Here is a 19,537-nt window from a genome sequence, read left to right on the forward strand (position 1 = left end):
CCGTTCCTGCCAGTTTCAGATTAGCGTTGTATAAATTCATGCTACATGAACACAATTGGTACAACCGATTTTTTTTAAATAAACGCTGTGAATGTTTCATCCAAAACTTAAACTTCTGTCTTTGTTATGTTAAGCATAACACGCAGCAAGGAGGTTACGCAGCTCCTTGTCAGCCTTTTTGTAAAGGAGACATATTTTGCTTGTTCAGGTTTCTTTGCTCTAGTATGTAAATGTTTTCTTGTGAATGTAAAAAAGTCTATATAGTTAAAACACTAAAGAAAACACTGCTCTTAAATCTCGTGGAACACCTTGTTAGTACTCCCACATTTAAAAGAGGAGCCTGCGGCCATGGACAGAGGAACTGTTTTTTTCAATCTTTTCAAATAATAACACAAAATAAAACAATATCTCTTTTAAAACGAACACAACCCATACAACTTCTTAAAATAACCGGTGAAAGTGTGCTTGAGGCCCATGAGCTCACAGGTTTTTACCTGTTTGAAGTAGTAAAGTAGCTGCTGCCTTGAGATGCCGTTTCAATGTTCTCACTACCAGCGGAGTGCACTTTAAAGTAAAGTGTTAAATGGGGGAAGTGGGAGTTTTAGTGATGTGAGTGCAGGAAGAACTGGGAGACAATAATGGACATGGGGAACATGTAATACGGTGTCATTTGAACATCATGTTTCAGATGATGGCAAAGGGAGGATGATGTGCAGAGTTGTCTTTCAGGGGAGGTCACGTCACGTCCTCTTGTTAGTCGAGCTCGCTCCTCAGTTCTGAAGTAGCGATTGTCCAGAGTCTTCCAGAGTTTTATCCTTCAAATTCAGCTCAAGATTTTTTTAATATTTAGAAGTAATGAATAATTTTGTTATGCTCAAATTAAAAAACAATTTTTTTTTTGTCCTCTTTAAAATTATTTATTTGAATTTTCCTCTATTTGCCCATATATCATATACAGAAAATACAATTTTGCATAACTGTACATATGTAAATGACTATTTGTCGAACATTGCAATTTATCTCTACCAAGTCCCTTCTATCCTCAGTTGTAACTATAGTCTTTTTTTCAATATTAAAAATACTTTTCCTTTTCTTAGTGATGTTGGGTGGATTCCCGATGTTAAGTGTCTTAAATACAGTGCGTGAAAAAAAGAATAATCCGCCTCCTTGAGTCTCAGTCGGCTCTGTATTCATCCGCTGCATCTCATTTGACACACTCTCATTCATGTTTTTTCTGAACTCTTAAGCTGAGGATATTACTGATACTAATTACGGAGTTTATTGAGCCAACCAGGGCTCCCATGGGTCCTTACATGCTTAAAGGTTTGGGAATTGTAGAGTAGACACAAGTTCATGACGGTTGTTTATGTTTATAGTCTTTAAAAACTAGAAATTAGAATTCAACTCGTAAATAAGTTCCTGCCTGTGTCTAGAGTCACTAAATGTAATATACCCACCTCACTATTTATCTAGTGCTGTCTGAACGTTCAATGAGAATTTCTAACTCCTATATAATAGACCCATTGATTCCCACAATGTGTCATGAAAAGTAGTTTACAACCAGCGGCCACTGACAGAGCAATATATACCAGCATGCATTGTGCTCGCACTGAATGAAGCGAAAACCTGCCCAGAAGATGAGGAGACTGTTGTGATGTGCAAACAGAATCGTGTCATGTCTGAATAAGAAGAAATGAATAAAAAGCCCTTGGATGTGATTCAATAGAAGCAGCGGCAACAGAAGGAGCCTTGACTGTTGACACCGAATCGTTTTATTCAGGTGGGAAGATACATTCAGTAAAACATGAAACCGATCAATGCAGATGTTTCACGTTCTAATACGTGACAGGAATGACATTTATTTTTTTCATTTTTCCAATGAGAGTGTTCACAACAAACGCCCACTCGACCCACAACCATGCGTCGCCGACATCCCTTCTAGGTTACGGAAAGAAACGAGAAAAATAAAATAAAAAAAGTAATTAAATACAAAATGATCATTATGATAATTGAGCAAATAATAACTAAGTCTTGAAGAACACCTTATGCTGCAATCTTTACACTGACAGTAAACAATCCTAGAATAAATGCAATCTAGGTCTGTAGGATTCCTCATCCAAGCCCTTTATATCTATTCAAAATAAAGTCAGGTCTCCACAGCTCATAGATTCTGGACTTTCTTCCCTACAGGGTATATTTTATTTGAACACAGTTTTAAAGAAATAGATGACCTTTCACCCATCATGTCTTTTTTAATGAGCTCCTGAACAACCTGATGAATCTCAGGATGAAAACCTTTTGTTTTGTACCAGTAATTAATGTCTCTGTGTATCAAGGTTTGCTGTGTTGTGTCCTTGAAGTGGGCCTCATTGAAAGGCCATTGAATTCAATGGATAACAAAGCAGGAACAGAATATATAACAGATACTTTTGGTTGAATAAAACACGTGAAGCTTGTTTGTGATTTGTTTAGATCGTTCTCCGCCGTTATCGTGCAAACAAACATTATTATGTCTGGAAAATAAACATCAAACCTGCTTATTCGTTCACTCTGAATCAACCCCATGTCCCCATATGAGCTTGGAAATACCATAAGAGTAATCATACTCCCACTAGTGACAGCACATTTCTCTTTATTACCGCAGCAAACAGACTCGCACATTTTCACAAATGATTCAGCCTGATGTGCGAAGTAGATCCATTTACTTCTTCATAAAGCAGCGAGCCGCTGGTTGTTTAGCTGCAGTGATTATGTATGAGGGGCTTCTGGATCAATAATGGATGCGGTGCATTCTGCAACACTGTCCTGATTGATTCTCACTAAGACCCGGCTTCGGAATGGATGAGGCAGGAGTTATTACGGCCACTGATGTGTTTCGGTCTGTTTACAGGTTAGAGCATCAGCTGCCGACTTTTTTTACACAGCAAGGTTTTTATATGAGGTTTTCCATGAAGTTCTGAGTCACATCAATACCAACAACAGAAAGTATTTTCTTTGCAGCCTGAAGTGCTGGTTGTTGTTGAACTTCAACATCGTGCTAACAAACGAATTCAGTAGTGATGGAATATGCGTTAAAAAGAGGGATAGACACACGTGTATTTCCCAGAAGAGTCTGTGGTTTCCGTGCGTGTACTCTCGCGCCCCTTCCCTTGGAGTTCGCATCGTGAGTTCCTTTTGTGCCTATTTGTCTGGCAGATCTGACAGCTGTGGGTCAACTCGTGCGGCGCCACGTCCCCGAGGCGGTCTTCTTGGAGAGCATCGGTCAAGAGATCACCTACATACTGCCCTACAGCGGAGCCAGAGATGGGACCTTTGCTCTGCTCTTCAAAGAGCTCGACCTGGCCATGGCTGACCTCGGCCTGACCAGCTACGGCATCTCTGACACCACACTGGAGGAGGTACAGCGAGCGTGGGAATGACAACCTTTACGAGATGCATAGATACAAGCATGCACACACATGTATTTATACATATGGCAACTGCCTATTTACATGTACATAACAGAAGAAAAAGTACCATACAGGACAGATACTCCTGTCTTTTTGTTAGATGTTTGCATACTAAAATAGAGAGAAATACAAGGGAAACTACCTCATTCTTGGCCATGCTGCATGATAAGTATTATCTTATTGAACAAATTCCAAAACGTCAAATTTCAAGTCTGTAATGAGATTGCGATGAACACACTGAATTCCACTAGTAGTCAGTATTTTCAGAAATTCCACTGACATAATAATATCATAGGTTTTTGTTCGTAAATATATTTGCTGTCTAAAGAAACCCATTCAACCAAATTCCCCATTATGAGGATTTAGTGGTAAGAAAACATATTCTGCTCCCTCAGATAAATCAAAAAACCCGTTGGATGATTCACAAAGATGAAAACGCGGGTGTTTTTTCTCAGCTCATGAAACGTTAACGATTTTGAGATGTGTGGTTTTTAGACTGATGTCTACAGACAGAAAATGAAGGAAAATATTTCAATACTCCTTCTTAATGTTTAAATGTAGATCCTCCAAACTTTCATAAAGTACCTCAAACTGTGTAAAAGTACATGTAGTTACACAAAATATTATCAAAATAGCTTCATATTTTAACGTATTTGTTACGCTGAACTTTTTTAGCAATTAAATAAATGATCACTACTAATACTAAGGCTGTACAACCACGTCTATGAAGTTGTGGTTGTTACACATACACACAACATCTTCTGACTCACTTTGTGTTGGCATGTACACAAGTTTTAGATCCTTAAACTGTTGGCAAATACTCTTCATGTAACTGCATGAATCAGACACACAGCCCGCAGACAGTGTGAATAATTCCTCTTGAATATTTAGAATCGAGACACCGCAAAGTTATTTCAATCCATCTATGTTTTCTTTTTTGAAGTTTTCAATATAATAACACAAGCTAATATAGAAACCGGTCAGTTAAATTGCGTTCTTATAACCAATCAGCTTTGTATATGATTTATTGTTTTATGTCGTTTTCACTGAAATAATTCACAGCATAAAATCCCAGTCACGCTCTCAGTATTTTTAGATGGCAGGTGCTGAGTCGGGGGGGGGGGCTCAACGTGCGCAACAGAAAGAAATAATGAGAAGTCACATGGACGTTCCTCACTAATGGAGAGTTTATTTATTTTGACATATAACCTGAATGAATACAAAAAGTCAAGGAGGGCACTTCTCTGAGAGAGGCCAGTTGGCACGTGTTCAAGCAGAGGTCAGTGCATCACAACCCTGATCTGATAATAAGCAGAAACCTGAGTGTTAACTGGAATCCTGCCTCGAATCCGCACACACTTGTTGACTGAATTTTGATTTAAGGTCAAATTTGAGCCAGAACAGCAGCTTTAAATAACCCACACTCGCTGCAGGATCACTGGTTTGGGGTCATTTCACGTGTGAGCATGATTATTAGGTGATGGGGGAACATGTAACCATCATGGAACTATACTCATACGTGTGTTCTATTCACAGATATTTCTTAAAGTGGCAGAAGACACAGGAGTGGATGCAGACATACGAAGTAAGACGACAACATGAATGCTGCCTTAGTTTCATCACAAGTTTAAAAGCTTTAATTCTGTTTATATTTGTATTATCCTATTGCATGTTACTTACTACTTACTGATGCCTATTTTGACAGTTGCTGCTCTAATATTGCTAATTTCTCCAATGTCAGACTAATAAAGGATTATCTTATCTTAACAGCAAAATGAAGGAACACCTCTAGAAAAATATATGATGTGTGAGCAGAGCCGGCTACAGAGACACGTTTACCAACTCCTACTCATCTGTGCTTTACATTTATGTTAACATCTTCTTGTCTGAAGGCCAAAAATTGCAAAAACCAGAGGGTTGTGTTAGTTGATATATAAAAACAATTATAATCAAACCAAGGCGCTCTTGCTGTGAAAACCAAAAAAAAAGCGCCCACACTTCCTCAGGGTGACTCACGTGAAGGGAAGAAAGAACCAGAGGGAGAATAATCAGTTTCCTCATAAGAGCAGGACGAACCTCGGCCTTAGGTTAGAAGAATGTTAAAAGTTCCTCGTTGCATTAAAATCTTCTGTTCTGCCTCTGTTATGCTAATGACACTCCACAATAATCTATTATATTGATTATTGTATAACTTTGCATGATATCATACATACAGCCTCTGCACTGCCCTCATAGTACAATCATGCTCCTTAATCATACTGTATGAGGTTGAAAAAGTAGGAATATAATAAGGAATATAGACTCAAACAGAATGATGTTGGGTTTTCCTACTGGTTTTGCTCATTGGTCGACCTCAGTAGAAAATTTACATTTCCTTTCCAGCGTTTTTTTTGTTTGTATCCGTCCCGAAAGCACTTCGCTTTTCACGTTTTTCTCAAAATCGCATTCTTTCATGTCCCAAACACGCCTGAGCTTGTGCTCTTACAGGAAATAATATGGCGTTGTGCAGGGCAGGTAGCTATTCTCATTGTTATTTATAATCCTAAAATTGGGTCAGGCCAAAACAACATATCTTATTTGTTTTCCCAAAGCAGCAGTGGAGCCGGTTGAGAGAGACTGCGAGAGGAGCCCCCGCAAATCCAAGCGAAACAGCATCGCCAGCCTCCACACAACATCCGCACAACCACAACAAGTCTCTGGGATGACTGGCAAGTGTCTTCGAATCCTGCCAAACAATAGTTTATTTTTCAATTTTCTACTGAAGGAAAGTCAATAAACTGGCCTGAGTGTATTTAAAAAAGCAGAAAGTTACGATCCATTTTTCCTTGTTGAGTTTTGCTCCTTTCTGTTTTTCATGTAGAGTTGAAGGAACGATTTACAAGTAAAGTGGAAGGTAGGTGTAGTATTTCATCTTTACTACCGTCCACCCTTAGTTTCATTATGTCCTGGAGGTTTGTGTGTTCTTCTACACACCCTTTTCTTCTGCAATTATTAACTTGATTTACCTTGGCTTTAATTTGACTTTTCCACCTCAGTAGCCATTTTGAATAGAAGGGCATCAACAAGAGCTCCGTCTTCACGGGAAGTCATTTTCAGAAAAAAATCATTTTCTTCTAATCCGCGCGACTTCATGCAACCTGTCTCTTCAACCTTTTCAATTTTGCCCACATAAAACAAATTCACTTTCAAACAATGTCTTTCACTTCGTGGAACAGGTTTTCAATCAGAACGTGTTTTATTACCTTAACGACTCATGTGGAAATATAGTGTTTCCTTTTTTCAATAACAGTTTCCTCCGAGCGTGTGAAACATAAAAAACAAGGTGTCCACAAATCCCTTGTTTATCGCCCTTTTCATAAGCTCCTACTCTGAAGAACGATGACAGATAACAGTTTAAGAGTTAATGTCCTCCCCAGACTTGCAGAGGAGCAGCGCAGTCGGCGGGAGGGGATCCACCGTCATCACCGGGTGGGAGCTGATCAGGAGGCAGTTCCTGGCGCTCTTTATCAAGCGCTTCCACCACGCCCGCAGGAGCCGCAAGGGAGTCATTGCCCAGGTAATGGCCTCAGTCTGTCACGTTGATGAATTGAAGGGTTACACTGGGAGGGGTTGCGCGGGAGGATCAAGGTAAGATTGTATAAAATCCAAGTTGGCTTTCAAAATCAGCTAATGGCATGTATGATAGAGGAGGCTAATTTCAGACGTGGAAGGGAAAAGTCCCGTCATCCATCTCGATGGAGCCACTGGTTTAACAATTCATCCCGTTGGAGAAGACACGGACTGGTGGCGGAAGGGAAAGTGAGGAGCAGGTTGAGAAATGTGAAGAGCGGCTCTCAGAGTGACGATGTAACACGGTGTCAATGAACTGCACATAGAATGATCAGTGTCGGCTCGTCAATGATGCCATGAGTTACGCCAGAGAATTCCTGAGGGGTACGACCAAGGCTAAAGACGCCATGGACGCGTTTTACTGCTGCGAACAAGAAGAAGATTTTTTTCTCTTTCAATCAATCACTATCCACGAGCAGAGAATCTTCCCTGTCGCCTTTGACACAACGTCACAGTTTCGCCAAAACACTTTAAAAGTTGTTTGCGTGGCCCCGGCTTCACCTGATCACTCTGACTGGCACCGGAAAGTTTGAAAGTGACTGCCGCGATTTGTTTCTCTTTCATTTTACTTGCTAATCATGTGTTTTCATTAGCCACGTATTAGAAGTGATAGCATAACAATTACGGCGATGACAGACCGCTATTAGCCTATTAAATCTACGTCTATATTATTTTGTTCGCCGTAAACATGATTTCAAAAGTCAAAACCAATAAACAGATGTAATTTAAGCGAGTCAAAACCAATTTCACTAAGTAGCAGTTTCCGAGATACTTAAATAATTTCCCCCCCCCCAAGTTTTAAAAACTGTCCAGACCTTAATTGTTTTGACACATGCAAACCACCTTCCATATAGATGAATAGTGTATGTGAATATCATGTGATGGGACATCAGAAAGGACAGTGTCGTGACGCTGGGATAACGTTAAGTGAAAGTGACTGGATCGCAGCTCGTTCAGTCAACACTGCTGCATGCGTGTGTGTGTGTGTGAGCGACTGTACGTGTGCATGTGTGAGCGAGAGGCAGAGGAATGTTTCACCTCTGTAAGGTGTATGGGTTGTTCTTGTAATTTGCTGCAGTACCAATCCCCATTAGTCACTGTCAATCTCGGACGTCCCCCCTCGGAGCCGCAGAGCCGGATGGAAAGATAAGTGTGCGAGTGTGTACGTACAAAGGGTGCACACACACACACACACACACACACACACACACACAGTCGGCAAGGGCACACCTCCTTCCTCCTCCTCTTTATTCATTTGGCTAAAGGTTCTCTCCCCCCCCCGTCATGTCAACAGCTCCCATTGTCAGCAGATATGATTGTGTGGTGAGGTAATCTCCTCGAATACAAGCGGTTAGGGGAATATAAAAGAGATTATGGCGTGTAACACAAAAGCAGTGATTTATGGGGATGAAAGTTGGGGACAGGTGACTCTTGGCAATGTCACAATAGTGGAGAGGAAGGGACTGGTAATGTTGCAGCGGGTGAGTTGAGATGATCTCACTACAATGCCCCATTCAGCACCACTAACATGCAGTCATTAAAGTACATTTTGTCATGCAGAATATTTCTATTGTTTCTGTATTTTTACTCAGGGTAGCTGTGGGTCATTTAAAACTCTTAAAAATGACAATTTAATGGCCTTAAAAAGTATTAAATACTTTCAAACTGCATGGGTCTTTGTTTTTTAGGAACTTCACTGGCATGAAATACCTCTGATGGAGAGTAAAGTTTTAGTTCTGGTGTGTGTTGCGTCGTTAGTCTGTCTCAGTTAAGTTTATATGTTAAACTTATGCCTTTCTAGCCTGACAGTCTATGAAAGTGGGGAAATACAATTGTAGCACATTTTAGGCTTGAGAATGACAAATACTCATAACGATAATTATAATATATTGATTTGTATAGCTCTTTTCAATACAAGTTACCAAGTGCTTTACAACAAACTGTATGACCAGGGTAAAAGTAATAATATTAAACAAACAAATAATAAAAGTCATCGACAATGTAGGATCAAAACTTTTTTATACGTTTAAATGGCTTTTATCAACTTTTTTAAAAGTTAAAGCCAGTGTGGTTATGAAGCAAACTGCACTGTGGGTCAACAGTCTTTCAAAGTTGGGAGCGTTGGGATCAAGGCTGAGGAGTCCAGCAGACTTTGGTGAATGAATTTCATTTCAAATGTTATGAAAATGGTCTCAGAAAGTCTTTTTCAATTAAATTGAACTTTACAGACGCAGACAAAGTGTTTTTTCCGCACTGCTGTGAATATATTTTCTTTCCTTTTGGAGTTAACGATAGCTTTATTGACTATTTACTGTATTTCATCTGAATGCTGTGAAAAGAAAAGTCATCATTAACGCGGCAGTAAAAAATATCCAAGGTGACGCGACTATCCCCTTAAACCCAAGGTGCAGCAATCATGCAATTACTCACAAATGAAATTGGAGAGGCGGAAATGTTTGTTGAGGAAACAAAGTCTAATGAGCTATTGGACTTTGCCGAGAAGAAAACCCCCGTCTTAATCTTGTTTTGTAGCTTAAACCAATTCTGCATATAATCCCACCCCTCTTCTTTAAATCCCCGCCAAAGTTTAGAAACGCTATAAACTCATGCATTGTTCATGGGAGTGCTTCGGCTTTGTGAGCATAATGACTTCTCCCTGGGTTTTTTTGGTTTTTTTTGCAGCTCTCTCTCTCTCTCAACGGAACAAGTACCAGCTGTCACCTGCAATTACTGTTGAGAGAGAGAGAGGAAAAGAGAGACAAAGAGCGAGCGTGTGCGGGAGAAACAGAAAAGTTCTTTCTTGTGCAGCGTGTCATTAAGCTTTTCACTCTCATTGCTGCTCTTTATCTTTCGTCCAAGCACATTTTTCCAAGGCCAGGCAGTCATTTTTTTATATATATTTTTTTCAATTGTGGCATCTTGAATTGGCCGGGCGAATTGCACGGCCCCCGCAATTAATCAAGTGTATGCAAACCTCTCCCCCGACCGCAGCGCGCACGCCCCAACCTACAAGTGATTACACATTAAAGATATGTTGCGTATTTTCCCGCTGACCTTTTTGTCAGCTCCAACAATGAAATGAAAAGACCAGTGCATAATGGAGGGAAGAGGACTGGACTAGGGGTGAGGGGCTGGGGGGGGTGAGAAAGAAGCGTGGCAGTGTCTGGTCTTAGAATATACAACAAAAAAAATCCTGCACAAAAGACAAGAGAATAACAAGAAACTAATTATATCTGAGTGGCCAGATGGTGGTGGCGGTGTTGGAAGTGTTTAATCAAACTCGTAAAGCATGCGGAGGAGCCCAAACAAGTTGGTGGGGAGCATATTAATGTGCGCACATTATCGCTGTGGTCCTGCTTTATTGTTGATTGCGTCAGTCATTTTGTACAGTGGGGAGGGGGGGTGGTGATGATGAAATCGATCTCGCAGTGAATCTTGCGCGCTCACACATGCTCACACACACACGTGCATCTGGACCACCCACTCCGACAACCTGTGCGCGCCCGTGTTTGTTTTCCATCCAGGAGGCCAGCGAGAACTGTATCACTCATAATTACGTGAGTGTATGTCGCAACCTTACATTGGTCGTAAAGTGAGCACAGCTTGTGTTCACAGTTAAAGTGACACACTGTACACACACACACACCTGCACTTGTGTATCATAGTTTCATTATTGGACTAGAGGGTCACTCATAGAAAGCATGCGTCCGCCACGAAGTCAGTGTTTTAGAAAGAGGAGAAAAATAAATCCTGTATGTGTTAGTCCTGGGCCCGTAATCCCACTTTTCCACCAAGTTTCAATCAAAGCAGTTGTGTAAGTTTTGCATAATCCTGCTGATAAAAAGACAAACTGCCATGAAAAGTTACTCCTAAAGATGTCTGTTACTGTGGTAATTACAACCCATCAAAATATAAAAAACACCCATGATTTTGTTGAAATCTCGTTCAGTTTTATTGATACATCAAATATTTTGTGTCTGAAGCAGAGCAGTGATTCGGTGTTTTTGACAGGAAGCTCTGCTCGTCTCCTAGGTGATCCTGCCTGTTTTGTTCGTGTGCATGTCTCTGATCTTCTCACTCATCGTCCCGCCGTTCGCTGAATATCCCAGTCTGGAGCTGCAGCCCTGGATGAACGGCCTGCCTCAAACCACATTTTACAGGTAACTTTACTTTCCTGGAGGGCGGTTATTATTACAATATTTATAAAAAAAACACACAGTTCAGGTGGTTGTTTTCACTGCAGAGGGAAAAAAAAAAAGCAAAACAAATATGCTCAATTATTTAGTGAGATCTGTCAAAAAGGGATTCTTCACATTTTTGTGAGCGATTGAAATGTTTGTCTTACAACATAACAATTATCGCTGCATGTTTCTCATTCCCCCGATAACAATCAGACAATATGACATAATTTCTCAGCTTAGAAAGATCTTTGTTTGGTGTGTTGCCTGCAGAGCGCTCGCTTTCCCAGTGGTCACTAGTCAGCTGACTGGGTTACCACAGCGATCAATGTCGTTCCTCTTGTATTGTTACTTTCTCTGACAGTGAACATTGTTCAGACGTCAGTCCTGAGCTCATCGTCTCTGACGGATGGAATCATTGGATCTTTTCTGCAGTAAAGACACAGACAGACGCTAAGGACTCGTTGTATTTCCTCTATAGCAGCAGAACATGTTGCAGCAACCTTGGCTAAACAAACACTTTTACTGTGAAACATACTCTCATACTCACTGTCATAACTCTATAATGCAACACAGTAAAAGAGCATCATTAAACTGGTGCTCCCTCCTTTTATAAATAATGTCTGTGTTGCAGTGAACTTGTCCTGAAATATAAGTCACATTTTTAAACCTAAGTTTTAGGGGAAAAAAATAGTCAGGCCAAGTGTCTTTCGCTCTCCACGTAGTTTTTCCCCTTCATCCACTTTTAGAACTTGCAAAATGCTTATGCTCGGTGCTTCAGTTTTAAAATGCTATGGTCAGCACATATTCAAATTTATATTTCAATGTCCACAATACAAATGGGACATTTTCCTGCAAATTGATATAATACAGTAATTTCAAGCGTCGAGCTCATAGCCAGGTTTAAACTCTGGGCTGTTGTTTTAACTGTTGCTATCGAGCCGAGTGTCTTTGCTCTCCAGAGCTTTAGAGAACATCGTTTATCCCGTTCATCCACTTTTGGCACTTTGCAAAATGCTTATGCTCGGTGCCTCAGTTTTAAAATGGGATGGAAACACCTGTAAGTCAGCACATATTTAAATTTAGATTTCAATGTCCACAATAAAAACGTGACATATTCCTGCAAGTTTGATTTCCTCTCTATTGCAACTTGATATAACGCAATAATTCCAGTGTTGATCTCTTACCCAGACTTAAACTCTCTGCTGTTATTTTTATTGTTGCTATTGCTGAGAAGCAACAATACTTTTCCGGGGGGAAGAAAACCTCCTAACAAGTGATGTTTCCTCTTATCGGAGGCGCAGAGTGTGTGAATAATTGGAAGAAGAACTGGGTGAATATTATAGCAGACATGGCCGAGTGAATGAACAACATACTGCAAGCCTGCAAGAAAGTTACAGTGCAGCGACAGGAAATCAAAGTAAAAAGATGTCACAGCGCTGCTCATGGTGTTCGATTTGCCAAGAGATTTTTGCATCGCAGAGGTCATCAATCTGGACACTGTCCTCTCCTTGGCTGCGGCTTGATATTCTGTCATTGAGGATCACAGACATAATCGGTGACACGGCACAGCCTTGGTCCACATCAACACCCACTGACTTATTGCAGAGGATGTAGATAAAATAGAAAATGACCCTCAGATGTGAAGGCTTTTTTTTCCTTTTGATCTGTGAGTTCTCAGCTTTTAGCAAGAAACGGCCCAGAAAGAAAATGTTGTCGACTGTATTTTAGACAATGATTTCTCCACTCTTTATTTTATCATTTTACAGGTTAAATATCTTCATAGCCGTACCAGTAAAGTCAAAATCACTGCAACATGATTTGTCCTTCTCTCTAACAACAAAAATTGTCAAAATGCCCAAAACTTTGTGATAAACACGGCTTACAGCAAAATCTCCATCCTGACACTGACTGTTCAGTCTTGGTCAAAGTAAGAAACAACAGTTTTATTAGTCCAGTATTTGTTTTTAATACTTTTTTCTTTTTTACCAGTGAAACTTAGGCAAGAATCTAGTAATAACTTGCGACACTTGGAACATTAATTCACTGGAGAAACTTTTCTGAACATTCATAAAGAAAAAAAACATTTTTCAATGTTTCCAAAAATCTAATCTTGTGCTCTGTGCTCAACAATTCCCTTTATTTGTCTATTTATTATTGAAATTATAAATATTATTATTGCCAAATTCACAAAACCGAAATATTAAATACTGTCTCCTTTCACAAACACACACACACATTCAGTGTGTCTGTGCTTTTCTCTGTCCAAGGTTCTGAAACATTTAAAATACCCTGCCTCTCTCCGTGGTGCTGAAACATTCCAACCTAAAGCCCGTCTGCTGTTCCAGTTGCTGCTTTGACTTTCACGGCATCATGTGCATGGTGTTTTCATTAGAACGTAAACATTTAACCACATGCTACCAGGACTCCATTTCTACTGCTGCCCAGGCAACCAGCCTAGCAACCTACCTAACAATTCCATTGTGCTATTCCATATAGTGCTGGAATTTAACCAGGTGCTTTCCAAACAATGACAAAACCTTCATGTGATACTGTGAAAAAATAAGTGACACTTAACAGTTGATGTGACTTTTTAATTAAAAGTGAACGACCATTATCAAGTAGGAATAAAACCCTGCCTCACATACGAGAGCTCCCAATTAAACCATGAGCCGCACATTCAGTTATTCAGGGAGCAATCCTCTGACCTCTTCTGGAGTGATACACTTTCAAACTGCGTTCTTAATTTTTATGACATTCCCCTCGGCCGATCACCAAATATTGTCTTCTCTTCACTGGCTTTGAAACAACCTACTTAGTGATGACTGGGTGATTAAAAGTCCTGTGCCATTTCATCCATTTTCATCCATCCAGCCCGATCAGAGGAGCATTGTTGCACTATATACCTCATAAATGCCAATGATCCATTTTAGCTGGGGGAGATTAAAGATAATGATTGATCTAATTTAGAAATTCAAGGGGCTTCAGGCCCTGCTCACTAGTGTATAATGTGTCACTGTGGCAATATTATACACTCTATATAGTTATAACATTTTTTCTGTTTAATTGGAAAAGAGATATGAGAGTATTGAAGGTAATATTTACACTTCAAATAACAAGAACACTATTTTTTATTTCGTTTTATCCAAAGGGATTAGCCGTATTATACCATGTAGCATTTATTTGACTTTCTTCCATTGTTGTGTGTTTCAGTTCTGACTAGATAAACTCTTCATTAGTTCCACCATTTCTGTGTGTGTGTGTGTGCACAAGTCTTCACTTTGGAACTGTCCAATAGTTTTATTACCTTGAATAACGTGGTAACCCAGCCATTGTTAATTGCAAAACAGATGGCTGCACATAATCCATTTTTACAATCGGACCACTTCAATTGCACTCGCTGGTGGCCAAGGAGGAAACGGCCGTGTGACCTTCATGGAGACGCGTCTAAATGAGACAATGAACACTGCATTAATCCAAATGGTTGGCTGGGCTGTGACCACCGTTGGCAGCGAGCCAGGGCGATAGTCTTTCTGAAACGTTGTGTTTTAACTCCCACAGCAGCGTTAAGATAAAAGGGGCAGAGTGTGTCTGGCTCGTAATGAAGATGGAATTGGAATGGGAAGATTGAGACTCGAGGCTTAGAAATGCACAGGACACCCAGATAATGATGAAAGGCTGTACACAGAATCTTGAGCAGGCTGGTATCGGGACGTGCTAGCACAAGAACACACGTCGGCACATAGATGTGCTGAGGCCACGAAGGAGAACGTGCACACCGAACCAGTCAGTGGCCTTTACCGTCTGTTGTTGTTTCTTGGAATTTACGTTTTGAATCCCGAGCCAAAGTAAATGCTTGGTAAATGCACTGATTTTTCTCTCACTCTTGATTAAGCGAGGCACCGTTGCCATCGAGTATTTACATGAATGCACCACGTCCCGATCCCCCCCCCCGGCTCACTTCTCATTTCCTTTCAGGCCCATTCTGGAAGTCGAGATATGTTCAAGATTAATTGCCATGCAAACTCCTGTGCTTTGCCAGTGTGTAAAACAGATTAGACCACTTGTACAATCTTAATCAGTTGTGACGGTGGGGGGGGGGATAGATTAGAAGATTTGGGGAAATCCTAACCACTTCATTGTGTTGCAAACAAAATGAGAGATTCTGGAGATTCGTGTCACTCAGGTTGGTGGATTCAGAAGAAAAAACAAAGTCCGCCGGCAATTTATCTCTGACTTAATTGCAGGGGCCTCTAATATCAAATAATGTGTTGGCGTAATAAAACAATCGCAATGTGACACCAAGATTAGAGGTCAAGAGTTAGACACAGCCGCTCTGCGTCGTCTTTTATTTGTTGGCCGTTGGCCGTAACCTTAAAGACGTCTGGCTGCAGATCCCAAGCATTTTGAAATTAGAGGCTGCAGAGGTCCTTCTGTAAATTGGTTCGGCTGTTGAAAATAGACTCCGGTGCTCCATCACCCGATGGAATGACAATAAATCTCGGGCCGATCATTTGTCATGACCACCAGGACTCTGATTAGTATTTTCCATTTTGAATGTCTAGACGGTATTTCCAGTGTAAATGGGCCCAGTTGTCTTCTGCTTGGGGGGGGGAGTTTAATTCCCGCCGTCCTTGAAGATAAGATCCTTTTGATAAACCAGACATATTGTTACTTCATATCTTCATGTTTTTTTGTAATTCCACGGTACCACCGAAATAGACCCGCGATCCACAGTCATTTATTTTTCTTTGACTTATGTGCTCGTGTCAGACCATAAGACCCAATTACGGGTTTGGTCTCCTTTTATTGACTTTATGCCAAACTGGCTGATGCTCACAGATTAAAGAGATGTGTGCCTTTGTTTGGATTTAACATCTTATTCGTCCAAATGTTTGCATGTGTATTAACGTTCATTATATTTCCAATTGACACAGCAACGACGGGCCAGATAACGTGGAGGTGTCTCAGGTGGTGGAAACGCTCGTGAACAATCCTGGATTTGGGACTCGCTGCATGGATGGAAACCCGTTACCGTAAGTGTTGATGTAAACAAGAAACCACATGATATCCTGCCAAATGCTTCTTATTCAGTTTCAAACTTAGCAGCTCTGTGTGCCTATGGCTAGTTGGCACACAACTGTGCACATCTGTAATACACCTGTATGCAAACATGGAGTCACGCGAGTCTGAGCCTGGGTCTGTGCCTGCTGCAGAAACAGGACAAGCTATTAAAAAGCGAACTAACCCTGAATGATTTTGAAAGCCAAAAACCAAATGTAATCAATAAATAGCTTGAATGGCGCTCGGTGCAATTCTCCTCCGAGGAAAAACAATCCTAAATCAAGGTCCATTCATTATTTCCTCAGAAATTGATTAGATGCACACTAGAGGACAGTGTTTTTCTGTCCAAGGCCGTCTGAACCAGATGGAATTTAGTTTTTTTTCCTGAACCCGACCAGATCCTGATGAAGTGACTATAAGCTGCACTAGGTTTGTGTCACCTTGTTCCTGACACATGGTTAGAGCCCGAATATTATTTCAAAACTCTTTATGCCAAATCCGGTCCAGCCTATCAGGTTCCGACAGAGCCTGATGCAGTGGCTCCCAAACTAGACACAGACGGAGGGTGGCAAGATTATTTCCTCAGTCAAATACAATTTAAAAAGCAATTATCATTATCGCATTTTAACCATTAGTTTTCCAAAAGCTAAAACATGCAAGGTGAATTAAAAATCGAAACCGTTCCTATTAAAATTAGCCTTCTGATTTTCTATGTCTTCATGTGACACCTGAGGTGATTACAACAGATTAGTGCCAGTTAATTTACAGAATTACAGAAAACAGTTTCTTTCTTTCCTGGCCCATGTGCCATCACTTCACCGAGTTGGGTACAAATCATTTTCGTTATAACCTGTGTTGGAGGTAAATATCTTTTCACACACACAACATCATCATGACGAGAGTAACAATGAATATCTTTTTTAAATCCAACAATAGTACAGAAGCTTGTATCCTCCATAATTCACAGACGTGTGTGCATCACAAAGTTCCTCAGTTATTCAGCTTTCTTTTTAAATATATATATATATATATATCTCTTGTGACACATGCAGTTTATTCTAAGTGGGTAATAAGAAACCCCTTCTGTGGCATCCTGTATGATAACCAGTTAATGTTATACTTTCTTTTAGACCACAGTTTTTTTTTGTTGCTACACAGCAGTGGCACAGCGTGGTACACTGCAGTCACACTTGTTGTTCAGATGAGAGAGAATATGATTCAAATGATGATTGATGAGGGTGGAAAGAATGAATTATTACCAATTCTCCCTTTTTCTTCTTCTTCTGCAGGATGTTGCCATGTTCCTCTAGTGGCTCTGACTGGTTCACTCCACCCGTAGATCAGTCGGTCAGCGACATCTTCCTCAACGGGAACTGGAGCATGTCCAACCCCTCCCCTTCCTGTCAGTGCAGCACGCCTAAACGGACGATCATGTTGCCCGACTGTCCCCCTGGAGCGGGAGGGCTCCCTCCACCTCAGGTTAGTCTCTGAAACTGAAGCTTGTGCCTTTCGGTGGCAGGGGAGCGGGAGATCCAAAGTTTGATCAGCTGCTTTGTCTCGAAGTCCCCTTGAGCAAAACAGTGAAAAACCTGCCTGAGCTTCTCCTGCCTCGCTGTCAAGCTTTCCTGCGAAAATCTTTACACTTTCCAAACGTGTGTCACAGAGGGAGAAACTGCAGTGTGGGAAGGTCCAAATGTAAAAAGATATAATAAAATCTGTGACTCAACAATACGATAAAAACTGATTATCATGGGAGCTTCTGGCTTCCAGGCTGAAAGTCCCAGTCAGCATCATTTTGATTCGAAAATGTAAAGGTACTTACTAACAAGTACGAGGATTCTGCGTTGCATTGCAAAATGTAAATCAGGCTTTTCTGCTGCGTCCCTTTTGTGAACCTGCAAGCACGCGTGAGAGAAGGGCTGAAAGTGAGTCCACTGAAAATACACAGAACCGCCCTTTGGAAGTGATTCAGCTTCTGGCCCACACCTGTTAAAAATCCAGTTACCGTATGTACCACGTGTGTCTTTTCCACCGTGTCTTCAGAACATGTAGTTCCAGCATCTCACCTTTTCCTGCTCACGTCACGAGTCCCTGGAGGTTTCTGTGTCTCACCCTGCCTTAAGTCAATACCAGTCCCCCCTGTCGGCTATTACCTCAACAATAAACATGCCCGAATGCAGGTAGAGCAAATGTTGCTTGGTCTGATCTGATGAGGCTCGATCCAGGCGTGGATCAATGAGCAGGTTAGAGATCCCTGCCATTTCTGCCTGGCAGCCGCCACCTGCTGGGTGAACGAGCCACGATACGGAGAGATGATGAGAAACTTAAGCTCCAGACGGAGAAATTGCCATCGCAGTGACACCTCCATTCTGTCAGAGATGGCTTTGTCTGATACCTGTGCTTTGTGCATGTGTCTATACTTTCTACTTTCAAATATTTGTATTTGACCTGTCCTGTCTTCATCTGTCTCACGAAGATTTGGAAGTTTAGCCCTGATAGATCGAGAAATAACAGCAAAGGGGTTCTGATATGTGATACATGGAATTTGGCTGGAAAATAGAAGCCCACTTTCCTTTTTATACAGACAAGTGATCTGTGTTGCATTATTTTGAAAGACCTGCAGCTGATGTGATGGTTTGCTTTGTTTCCAGTACTGCGCGTGTACATCGATCCCTGTCATGCAAAGTTATGGTGCACTGGTTGTCGGTGTATTTGTTATTTGGCAACGGTTCACAAATCAAATGTATTTACCATGGCGCTGATATCAAGTCATGTACTGATTCAGTGCTGAAACAAGTGTATAATAGCCATTGTTTTCATATCTAACATAAATACTCACATTATTATCAACATTATTATTATTATCTAAAATATTGGATCTTATCAGCACAGACTAACACATCTAATATCACAAAAAACGTGATTTCTTACAACACATGACCCATGACTGAAACCACTGGGCCCCTCTGCCACTCCCCACTTCCTCCCAAACCCCACTATACCTCCCCTCTATACGGCACCACGCTCTGTAATTGTGCATTTCACCCCTCCACGGATCTGCGATGCCTCATTGACTTGTGCGATTCCTCGCTGTGTGCCGCTTCCCGTGACAAGGCCATTTAGGGCCACTTTGAAGCGGCAACTGTCCGGGGATCATGGTATAGGATGATTGTTGAGACAGTCAAACAGGAGAAGTGCCCTTTTTGTAACCTTTTCCTTCGCCTGACATTCGGGTCC

The 19,537-nt window shown here is 41.0% G+C and overlaps 1 protein-coding gene across 2 annotated transcripts in view; it reads left to right on the forward strand.

The window, feature by feature from the left end:
* LOC117751749 (phospholipid-transporting ATPase ABCA1-like) overlaps nucleotides 1-19,537 on the forward strand; it is a 138,720-nt gene that overhangs the window by 59,984 nt on the left and 59,199 nt on the right. The window contains exons 25-32 of one of the 2 annotated variants that reach the window (XM_034568630.1): nucleotides 3,196-3,398; nucleotides 4,986-5,034; nucleotides 6,041-6,157; nucleotides 6,310-6,342; nucleotides 6,866-7,005; nucleotides 11,091-11,218; nucleotides 16,174-16,272; nucleotides 17,590-17,779. In XM_034568630.1, coding sequence (XP_034424521.1) covers nucleotides 3,196-3,398; nucleotides 4,986-5,034; nucleotides 6,041-6,157; nucleotides 6,310-6,342; nucleotides 6,866-7,005; nucleotides 11,091-11,218; nucleotides 16,174-16,272; nucleotides 17,590-17,779 — 959 coding nt within the window. The remainder of the gene's footprint in view (nucleotides 1-3,195; nucleotides 3,399-4,985; nucleotides 5,035-6,040; nucleotides 6,158-6,309; nucleotides 6,343-6,865; nucleotides 7,006-11,090; nucleotides 11,219-16,173; nucleotides 16,273-17,589; nucleotides 17,780-19,537) is intronic. The other variant, XM_034568631.1, reaches the window with a different exon arrangement.

Source organism: Hippoglossus hippoglossus, chromosome 18, assembly GCF_009819705.1.
Source record: "Hippoglossus hippoglossus isolate fHipHip1 chromosome 18, fHipHip1.pri, whole genome shotgun sequence".
Classification (NCBI taxonomy): Eukaryota; Metazoa; Chordata; class Actinopteri; order Pleuronectiformes; family Pleuronectidae; genus Hippoglossus; species Hippoglossus hippoglossus.